The following is a 10696-nucleotide window of genomic DNA, read 5'->3' on the forward strand; positions in this document are numbered from 1 at the left end:
AAAAAATGAAGTAAATAAATGCTCAGACACCTAGAAAGAACTGGTATAGAACCCAAGATTTGAACTCAAGCAGTTTGAGAGTCTTGCTTTCAATCCAAGTTCTTCATTCAGCACCACGTAGCATTATGTGACATAATGTAAAATGTAAAATTTTTCAATAGTATGTGAATTAAATGTTACTCAAAAAGTGAAGATTACTGAAATTTGAAAAATTCTCAACACTTTCAGAAAGTTGCTTGAGGGCAAGCCTTTATTCCTAGCATCTATCACAGTAGCCAAGCACAAGTAATGTTGCCAAATAACTTTTAATTAATACTTTATCAAAGTAGAACAAGCATAGGGTTTAAAGAATTAAATAGTGCCAAGTCTTTAGAATAAGCACCATAATTTCCTGCTACTCTTATCCCAACCTTAGAAGAAAAAACTTGCTTCTATATTTCCAAATAACATGCTTATATTGCTGTCCCTGGATGGATATATATATAGACTGATATTTATTAAATTTTCTATTGCAGGTGAGGATTTTAGCTCTCTTGCTGTCTACTTTCTCTAGGTCTATTTTCCCCACATAGTTATATCAAATCTTTTGTTAATTCCATGTTCAGCGTTTTAATTATCATGATCATGTAAATATTGTTCACTATTGAGTCACAGTGTACTATGATTACACTTTCTTGTTATTCCCTCTTTTATTTTTCCTGCAGTTAAGCATCATTCATTTTTATTGCTTAATAGTCTTTGATCTTTTGCCAAGACTTCCCACACTCTCCAACAGATCTGAAAATCTTCTCAATACTGTATTCATATAGTCAGACCTGTAAAAAAACTCTGTCAATTTCATTTTTTTTTTTTTTATCCCTTGTAGATCTCTCTTCTGGAGTCACTTTCTTTCTGCTCCAAATTATACTAATTGCTTTTATCAAGGCCTGTCGTCCAGATATTTTTACAGGTTTTTCTTTGACCTCATCTTGTGAATTCTCCAGGTCTCTCTCCTGCAGTAGATCCTCTGTTCTCTGGATCCAATGTCTCTTCTTTCTTGTCTTCTTTCTCAGTACCTTTGGAGTGCTTCCAATTCCCATAAAAGAGTGGATGAAAGGAAAATTTTTGAGACACTGAATATCTCAAAACATCGTTATTCTAGCTTCTTACCTAATGTGTAAATCTATATTCAGTCATATTATTTATTAGAATAAATAAATAAAAAGAAAATCTTCACTCTGATTTTGAACACATTTGATCCAATTTTCTTCTAGCTTCCAATGTGGATGCTAAAGAGTTTCCTGCCATACTGATTTCCAATTCTTTGTATGAAACTTTCTTATTATCAGTATCTGGAAGATTTCAGGATCTTCTTTTTGTGTGTGTAAGGAAGATCAGCCCTGAGCTAACATCCATGAGCATCATCCTCTACTTTATATGGGGCGCCGCCACAGCATGGCTTAACAAGCGGTGTGTCGGTGTGCGCCTGGGATCCAAACCTGCGAACCCCAGGCCTCCAAAGCAGAGCGTGCACACTTAACCGCTTGCACCACCTGGCTGGCCCCAGGATCTTCTTTTTTATAACTAGTATTTTGAAAAATAAAATCATGACCATGTGCCACAGAGTGGATCTTGTCAAATTCATTTTCTTAGATACTTGGTGGACTCTTCTAATGGGAAGACTTGTTTACCTCAGTTCTGAGATTGTTTTTTCCTATATTATTTCTCTATAAATTTCCATTATTTTCTCTGTTGTCTCCTTCTGGAATAACTCTTAGAGGAATATTGGACTGGCTGACTCATTCACTCAATTTTCTTATATGTTCCCTGCTGTTATCTAGATCTCTGTCCCCCTAATTTCCAAGAGAATTACAGATTTATAGTTTGTAAAATTTTACAGATGTTTTTAATTTCATCTAATCATTTGTTTAATTTCTAAGATCCTTATCTTGTTCCCTAATTGCAATTTGTATAGCTTTTGTAAAGCTTCCCCTGCTCTTATTTTGAGATTTCTCTGAGGATACTGATTATACATTTTGTTTGAAATGTTCTACTTTCTGCAAAGTCTTGTTCATCCTGAGTTAGTTTTTTTTTTTTTTTTTAAGTTTATTCATTTGGTCATCTTCCACCTTGGAGAGGTTCCCAAATGTGTTCCTCATTTTGGCTAATTGTTTTTATTTCATTTGGTACTCCCTAATATCAATATCTAGATGTCTCTTCTCAGGAGTGGTTCAATTTAGCCAGAAAAGAATGCTCCTATATCTTTCATTGAAGATTATGAGCCTCTCTGCCAGTTTTATAAAAAACAGGAAGGAAAAAAGAGCTCAAGTCCCACAATTCCGTAAGCAGCATCCTACATTCCCCTGATCCTCGATTTGGGAGTAGCTAATTCAATTATTCCAGAGATTAGATCTCCCATCTCTTGGGATGTAGAAGATTTATCCACCTGACTATGAATAAAGGAGTGACAGTCTTAGTTTCCTCTTGCTCTATCTACAGACTTTTAATCAATATCTCTTTGAAGTATATCCACCACCAACCTCAACTATATGTTTTTCAGCAATCTGTGCCCTCCAACTTGCAGCCTTCCGGGAGTCCTGTGGAGTAAGTCATCTTCTACCTTGTTAGTATTTTCCTCATCTACCATGGAGATTTGACTTTTTTTTCTGTTTTGCTTATTCTATTTCCATGTCTTCAATTCTCTATCTTTTTATATTGTGATTTGGAGATATTGCTTTATCTTAAATTTATTAAGGCCAGAGTTTACATTTCTGTTTCACATACTTCTTACAGTATAGGAGGAGAAAGGGCCTAAAAACATTTCTTTACCACTTTAAAACTAAAAGTCTGCTAACTATAAGATGGTAGCTATCAATGAATAAATGGATTAATAAATGACTAGACATATCAGTGGAACTGTTGGTTTGGTGGTCATTGTAAATGTGCCTCAAACACTTGTTGAAAATTGAGTATGAAGCCACAACGAAATAGTAAAATCAGATTGACTACATTTTTTCCTTTCCAACAAAGCTTCTCTCCTTTCTAATTTCATAGGAGATGCTGAAATTGACTAGTGAGTGTGGAAAAAAAGGAAACTGATGATTAAGTAAACACAGTGCTTAAGTTTAAATATATCTAAGAGTTCAGCTATTATTCTTAAGTACCTCCGCCATCTCCCCAAAGTCTATCCATCCAATTATTAAGAATGCAAGGAGATTCCACTGGTTACTCCACTATCTTCAGCGGATAGACAATTACATCTATAACTACAAAAATGCTGCTTTGCAATCTACACCATACTCTCTAGGAATTTTACGTGACAAATTTGGGTGATTCAAGCAATGGTACTTGCTAACTGGTCACAATTGCTGATTGGCTGCTCCTTCAAACAGAATCTTGTGTTAAATTTCTCAAAGATTGAGAAAGATAGGGCATCTTTCTTTGTATCTTTGTTCTTATGTAGAACAAAGATATTATGAAAAAAATAAAAATATGATTTTTAGAATTGATGATATAAAACAATATATTTAGCATAGAAAATTATAATATACACACTGTAGTTTAGGAAGTACTCAGCTTTGGAGAGTCCAAATTAAGCAGGCGTTAAAACTTACTGGCACATATAGAGCTCAAACATGCTCTTCAATGTTTCAAAACTTCAGTAACTTTTACCATAACTGTTTAACATTGTGGTATACACAGTTGCTTACTTAATGGAGAATTCTCTGAAATATCACCAAACAACCTGTTAATAAGTCAAAACGAACTTTTTAAGAACACACAGTAAATGAGAACACTATCTTAACAGAATCTTACCAGTTTCTCAGAAGGGGAAAGTCATAAGGGGGGATTTACAAGACTTGGGGTCTGGATTCAAATATGTCAAGGCAAGGCTTTCAGGGCAGGAAAGTGATTGGGATAGAACTTTGTGTGTGTGTGTGTGTGAGGAAGATCAGCCCTGAGCTAACATCTGTTGCCAGTCCTCCTCTTTTTGCTGAGGAAGATTGGCCCTGGGCTAGCATCCATGCCCATCTTCCCCTACTTTATATAGGATGCTGCCACAGTATAGCTTGATAAGCAGTGTGCAGGTCCACGCCTGGGATCTGAACGTGTGAACCCCAGGCCGCTGGAAGCGGAGTGTGCGAACTTAACCACTATGCCACCGGGCCGGCCCCCTCTTGTAAACTTTTTTGACTTGAAGTCTATTTCATCACATATTAGTACAGGAACCTCAGCTCTCTTTTGGTTACTATTTGCGTGGACTGTCATTTTCCACTCTTTCATGTTCAACTTTTTTGTGTCGTTGGGTCTGAAGCGAGTCTCTTGTAGACAACAGATAGTTGGAGAATGATTTTCTATCCGTTCTGCCAGTCTGTCTTCTGATTGGAGAGTCGAATGCATTTACATTTAAAGTAATTACTGATAAGGAGAGACTTACCTCTGTCATTCTGCTGTTTGTCTTCTATATGCCTTATGGCTTTTTTTGTCATTACCGCGTGACTGTCTTCTTTTACATTTAGTTCATTTTGGGTAGAGAAACATTTCAATTACCTTCTCAATTGCTTTTGTGTATATTCTATAGCTTTTTCCTTTGTGGTGACCATGGGATTACACTTAACATCCTGAAGTTACAGCACTCTAATATCAATTTATACCAGCTTAACTTCAGTAACACACAGAAACCCGGCCCCTGTGCAGCTCTGACTCCACCCCACTTCAGTTATTAATGTCACAAAATTACATCTTCAGGCATTGTGTGTCCAAAAACGTATATTAACAATTGGGTTTTTTGATACTTTAGTCTCTTAATGTAGAAAACAGAAAGGGGAGCTACACACCAAAGTTCCAATAGCCCTAGCTTTTGTAATCGTCCACGTGCTTGCTTTGACCAGAGATCTTCATTTCTTCATAAGGCGTTGAGTTACTGTCCCCTGTCCTTTGGTTTCAACCTGAAGGACTCCCATCATGGGAGGGCAGGTCTAGTGGCAAGAACTCTCTCGGCTTTGATTTATGTGAGAGTGTCTTAATTTCTCCCCCAATTTTGAAGGACAGTTTTTCCAGATACAGGATTCTCGGTTGGATTCTTTTTTCCTTCAGCACTTGGAATACGTCAGCCTGTGCCATCTGGGCTCCAAGGTTTCTGTTGAGAAATCTGCTCATGATCTTATTGGGGAAAATACAGTGAAAGCTGTTTTCCTCTCAGCTTTATAAATGCTGATGATGTCCCTTCACGAGTCTTACGCGACAGAACGTTTTCCTATAGTATTATAATATCAGTTAAGTTATAGGAGCGTTTTGAGACTAATCAGAGTTTAAGGAAAAGGAATTGAATATTTTAAAGTGTAGACATTATGAGGTCTTTAAAAGCCAAAAATTATTACAGATTTTTAAATTAGAAATGAAAAGGCCACTGAAGCATCCTACAGATTTTAATTTCTAATAAAGTAAATATCATTCTCTAATATTCCACATAAATAAAAAGCTCTCTGGGGTCCTTTATTTTAAGAGTAAAGGGTCTTGAGACCAAATGCTGAGAAAACCACTATGGTTTATCCCCAGCCGTGACTGGCCCATTTGTTGCTCTGACCTCATAAGGAGCCATTGTGATGGGGTTTACAATACCTGTATAAGTCTCTGGCCGGGCCTAGGTTTTTTGTCCTTATAGCCCAGGAAGCTGCTTGTGGTGACCTGTCGGACTTGGACTGCGGTTAGTTAGCTTGTTTTCCCGTTTGTCTTTTTTCCCATTTTGCTTATTTTTTCCTCATTTTGTTTTTTTCCTTTTCCCCCCATTTTGTTTATTTTTTCCCTGTTTTTTTCCCTCCCCATTTTGTTTTTTTTTTCCTTTTTCCCCCATTTTGTTTTTTCCCCATTTTGTTTTTTTCCTTTTTTCCCCTATTTTGTTTATTTTTTCCCCATTTTGTTTTTTCCCCATTTTGTTTTTTTGTTCCCCTTTTGTTGATAAATTTATTTTGTTATTTAGTGTTAGTATTGTTAGTACAGTCAGTATAGTTAGTATTGTTGGTACAGTTAGTATAGTTAGTATTATTTACTAGTGTAGTTAGTAAGTGTAGGTGGCATTGTTCGTATCATTAGTTAGTATTAGTTAGCATACTATAGTTTTGTTTGTTAGCATAGTTAGCATCGTTAGTTAGTATAGTCAGATAGTGTTAGCAGGTCACCATGCTTCCGGGCCATGAGGCCACCTCTTCTGAGAAGAGGGCCAGTATTAGCCATTACAAGTTCATTAAGACCATAGGCGAGGGCAGCTTTGCCAAGGTAAAGTTAGCCCTCCACATCCCGACCGGGACAGAGGTGGCCGTTAAAGTCCTTGAGAAGAACCAACAGAGCTCCTCCAGCATCAAGACACTTGCCCGGGAAGTCCACAGCCTGAAGGCGCTGCAGCACCCGAATATCGTCAAATTGTTTGAGGTGATTGACACCAAAGACAGGTTATGCCTTGTGATGGAGCACGTTACGGGAGGAGACATGTATGATTTCTTAAGAATCCACGGCCCCATGACGGAAGAAGAGGCCCGAGGGAAATTTCGACAACTAGTTTCCGCTCTCCACCACTGCCACCAGAGAGGCATTGTCCACCGGGACCTGAAGCCGGAGAACATTCTTCTCGACGACGACCTGAACATAAAGCTGACAGACTTCGGTCTGAGCACTATGTTCCTGGGCCGGAAGCTGACTAGCTGCTGCGGCACCCTCTCTTATGTGGCCCCGGAGATCTTGCGGGGCCTAGAATACGACGGCCCCGCGGTCGATGTCTGGAGCCTGGGTGTCGTCCTATACGTCATGGTCACTGGGTGCCTGCCTTTCCCGGGGGACGACATAGGGACCGTGAAGCGGCGGGTCCTGACGAGGCGAGTCCATCTTCCTTTATTTTTATCAGGTGAATGTAGAAATCTCCTGAGAAAACTGTTGACCGTCGAACCCAGCGAGAGAGCAACTCTAAAAGACATCCTGAACGACGCGTGGGTGAATGTGGGCCACGAGAAACTCAGGCCTCACAGGGAGCTGCCCTGTGACAACATGGACCCCTCGGTGACAGAGGTAATGGTGAGGGACCTGGGCTTTGAGTGGGGCAAGATCCGGCCTTCATTAAGGGCAAGAAAATACGACCAGCTGATGGCCACGTACCTCATCTTGAAATCCAAGCAACAGGAGGAGCAGGGCCCCCCGACTGTAATCCCAACCGTTGGCCCCCAATCTTTCCCAACCGGCGAGGGGCAGCTGCTCTCTGCATCTCCACTGAGACGAAGTCACAGCGAACCTCTTCTTCCGACCTGGTTCCACAAAGAAGATCAGCGGCCCGAGGAGAAGCAGGAGTCAGGGCTGAAGGCCAAAGAGCCCGCCAGTGCCCTCCCCAGCCTGGAGTCGAGGACCGCCAGCCCCAGCCCAACCCCTTCGAGGAGCCCTGGGGCCTGCCCCCGCACCCACAGCACCAGCAACGGGACTGGAGCCCCAGAGGACACCCACTGCCCCCAGGGTGTATCCTACAACAGAAACTCCCCCAACGCCGGGCAGCCTGATGGGGAGACCCCAGCCTCTCCCTCGGGCCCCAGCCAGGGCTGGCGGGGCGCCGCTGGGAGATTCATAAACTTTATAAGTCGCTTCTGTTTTTGTCTGCCCAGCAAGAAGAAGCACGTCAAACTCAACCAAGTGAAGCCGCTTTAAGCTCTGGCAGGGACAAATCAACGATTGTGGGGAGGTCAAGCTGCATCGCCCCCATTGTAAATGGAGAGCAAGATGCTGAGCTCCAGGGAGCCTGGCAGCGTGGTGTGGGAGTTTGGCCAGAGGCTGGAGGCCTTCAGCGGGGAGTGGGAGCAGGGCAAGCAGTACGGGCCGTACGTGCACGGACGTCCGGGCGAGAGGACTTGGTCAGGTGGACGACGGAGGGGTGCAAACTGCTGAGGGATTCAAGTCAAAATGGTATCCGGCACCTCCGTGGCCTTCAGAAGCATCGTATCCAGAACACTTGGTGAACTTAGAGGACGGCCTGGAGGCGCCTGGGGGCCGCGAGAAGAGGCCTCCCTAGCTGCAGGTCTGCCAGAACGGACTGTTTTTCCTGGGGCACTTCTTCCCTCCCCTGTCCTCTCCGTCTCTTCTTCCATGTTTGTGGGGAAGAGGCACGGTTCTTATAAAGTACTTGGTTTTCCAAGTCTTATAATAAACTTGAAGTTTCAGAAAGATGTGTCACAGAGACGCTGTTTTGCATCCTCCTTGCACAGGATGGGGCTGTGCATGCTGCAGTGTGAGAAGCGTGTAGTGATGTAGTGCTTGGAGTTAGTCAGAACGACTAAATGGGAAAGTGACTTAGAATTATGATGGTAACTCACAACAGCAACGAATGTGGTTCTGAAGGGAAAAGGCTGTGAGGCATATTGCAGGGCAGAAAGACAGAAACTGGGTACTGACATTACCTAACGTTTTCAGAAGGACCAAGGGAAACTTCTGATCCTGTGGCCTTGATTAACTACAACCAAGAGGTCCATAATAGGATAACAAAGTCCCGTGAGCTAGCCTGTGTGGGGCGTCAGACAAGTGACAAGGGTGTGGGCCCCCAGAGCAGTTTAAGGGTCACTTACAAGTGCAGCTGAGTTTTCTGACTATAATGCAGGAGTTAGGCCTTTCCACTGTGAGGATTTCTCCTGTTTATAACAGTGGCACAGAGCAGTCCCTCTAAGAGGCCCGCCTGAGGTGTGGGCTGTTCAGCCAGCTCAAGGTTCCAGGGGAGCTCCATGGGCAGCCAGACATCCTGGGCGGGGGGTGGTTCATCAGAGGGAGGCTTCATCTATCAGGGAACGTCCACATGGGCTCCTAAGAAGCCCAAGGAATGTCCAGGAGGCCGCTGGCTGCTGCTCGAGGGGCTGGGTTGCAGTGTGTGCAGAGTCTGTCAACATGCTCACGAGACTGCCCAGGGACGGTCCTAGCGTCTGGCCGGTCAGAGAAGATTTTCCTTCTCCCTCTGAGAGCAGGGCCAGGATAGGTAAGAAGAGGGCTGGGGATGGGCTGGGAGTCTTGTCACTCCCCCTTCACGTCCCCTGTTTTGGTTTTCTTTAAACAGCCCGATGTGTGGTCACCCAGTGTTGCTCTCCTTGAAATCTGTGCATGGCTCTCATTCCCTTCAGGGCAAGTCCCAGTTCCTCAGTGGGCTTTTGGGACCCTCTGTGACCTGTCCCCCTGCGGACCTTTTCACTACCACCTCCTCCTTGCACTTGACTCACACTGAATGGTTCCGTTTCCCACAGACGCTCTGCCCATGAGGTTTACTCTCTGGGAAGCCCACACGCCGGGCACTTGGCCAGACTCCATTGGGCATTCAGCCTGTAGTGGGGGAGGGGAATTTGAAGAACTGGAGCGTGCGTGGAGCAAGGGGTGAGGTGGTGTTTCAGTTATTGGTCGTTGTGTAACAAACCACCCCTAATCTTAGTGGTTTAAAACGAGAATCATCATTTATTTACTCAAGATTTCACAGTTTGGGCAAGGCCCAGGGGGGACAGCTCCTCTCTGCCCTTTGTGACATCAGCTGAGGCCTTGCTCACAATGGCTGGCAAGGGGGTGCTGGCTGACAGCTGGGCGCTCGGCAGGGCTGATGGCCAGGGGCCTTGGTCCTCCTCCACGTGGCTGCGTGGCCTTCCTCACAGCGTGGTGGCTGGTTTCTAAGAGTGAGAGAGCACAAGTTGCCAGTCGCTTTAAAGGTTGGGCCTGAGCCTGGCAGGAGTGTCATTCCTGCCATCGTAGAAGTCACAGAGTCCAGGTACAGCTACTGGGCGTTCATATCACAGACCTCGTCTTTTTGTGTGTGTGAATAAAGATGATATATATTTAAGGCAGACAACATGTTTTGGTATACAGATACATAGGGAAATGGTTGCTACAATAAAGCTAGTTAACGTGTCCATCTCTTTACGTAAATGTCTGTTTTTTTATGAAGCACCTGAAATCTGTTCTTACCAAATTTCCAGTATATGAAATGGCACTGTTAACTCCAGTCATCGTGCTGCACATTAGATCTCTGGACTTATCTATCCTCCCTCCCGGCAGCTGTGTGCCCTTTGACCGATCTCTCCCCATTTCCCACCACCTGGTCCCCTGCTGACCTCTCTCAGCCACTTGCTGCAGGAACTGCACCCCCTTTTGTGTTGGGCATCACCTCCTAGGCTATATAGCTCCTTCTCCTTGAAGCACATATTGGCCGGCTCTTGCCCCAAGCCAGCACAACCCCAGATGGTTAGACACGGGGCGGGAGCACACCAAAGCTGAGAAAGTCAGGGCCAGCTGGAAGAAAAGAGAAAAGTAGACCGTTCACCCTGCTCAACAGAGAAACTTCCCTTGTCCCCCTTTCCGCAGCAAACCCTCCTGAAATTAGTGGGCAGAGGGGCTGCATTTGATGACCAGAAAGGCGATGTCTGGATTTAGTTAGCTGGCTCACTAAGGTATTGATGGACGCCACGAGCTGGTGGTCTTTGCTAAATGAACCCTGCGAGTCCCTCCTGTACCCCACCCCTTACCCCAGGGGTCCCTGCTTGCTGAGGTTATTTTTCTTCAGACTCAAGTGATCCTAGCTGCCACCTATCTGGTCGGCTGTTTCAGCCTCCCGGGGCAGCAGGGAACTGTTTTTGCCAGAGAAGCTGGTTTGTGAATTCGTGTGCACTCTTTTCCCCGAGGTGAGACATTTGCAAGATCAGATGTATTCATATTCCACAAA

General features: G+C 44.0%; 1 protein-coding gene and 1 long non-coding RNA gene across 3 annotated transcripts in view; both read left to right on the plus strand.

Moving 5' to 3' along the window:
* LOC131418790 (uncharacterized) overlaps positions 1-3918 on the plus strand; it is a 38924-nt gene extending 35006 nt beyond the window's left edge. The window contains exon 3 of one of the 2 annotated variants that reach the window (XR_009223033.1): positions 2479-3918. This is a non-coding gene — a long non-coding RNA (uncharacterized LOC131418790). The remainder of the gene's footprint in view (positions 1-2478) is intronic. The other variant, XR_009223039.1, reaches the window with a different exon arrangement.
* Positions 3919-6159: 2241 nt separating this feature from the next.
* Positions 6160-7662, plus strand: LOC131421147 (serine/threonine-protein kinase MARK2-like). Its single transcript, XM_058567856.1, has one exon. It carries the CDS (start codon positions 6160-6162, stop codon positions 7660-7662), a length of 1503 nt encoding a protein of 500 aa, XP_058423839.1.
* Positions 7663-10696: the final 3034 nt, after the last annotated feature.

Source organism: Diceros bicornis, chromosome 2, assembly GCF_020826845.1.
Source record: "Diceros bicornis minor isolate mBicDic1 chromosome 2, mDicBic1.mat.cur, whole genome shotgun sequence".
Taxonomy (NCBI): domain Eukaryota; kingdom Metazoa; phylum Chordata; class Mammalia; order Perissodactyla; family Rhinocerotidae; genus Diceros; species Diceros bicornis.

Bases quoted from the DNA above. Each gene is read 5' to 3' on its own strand.
- LOC131421147 (XM_058567856.1), top strand. From the start codon at position 6,160: ATGCTTCCGGGCCATGAGGCCACCTCTTCTGAGAAGAGGGCCAGTATT.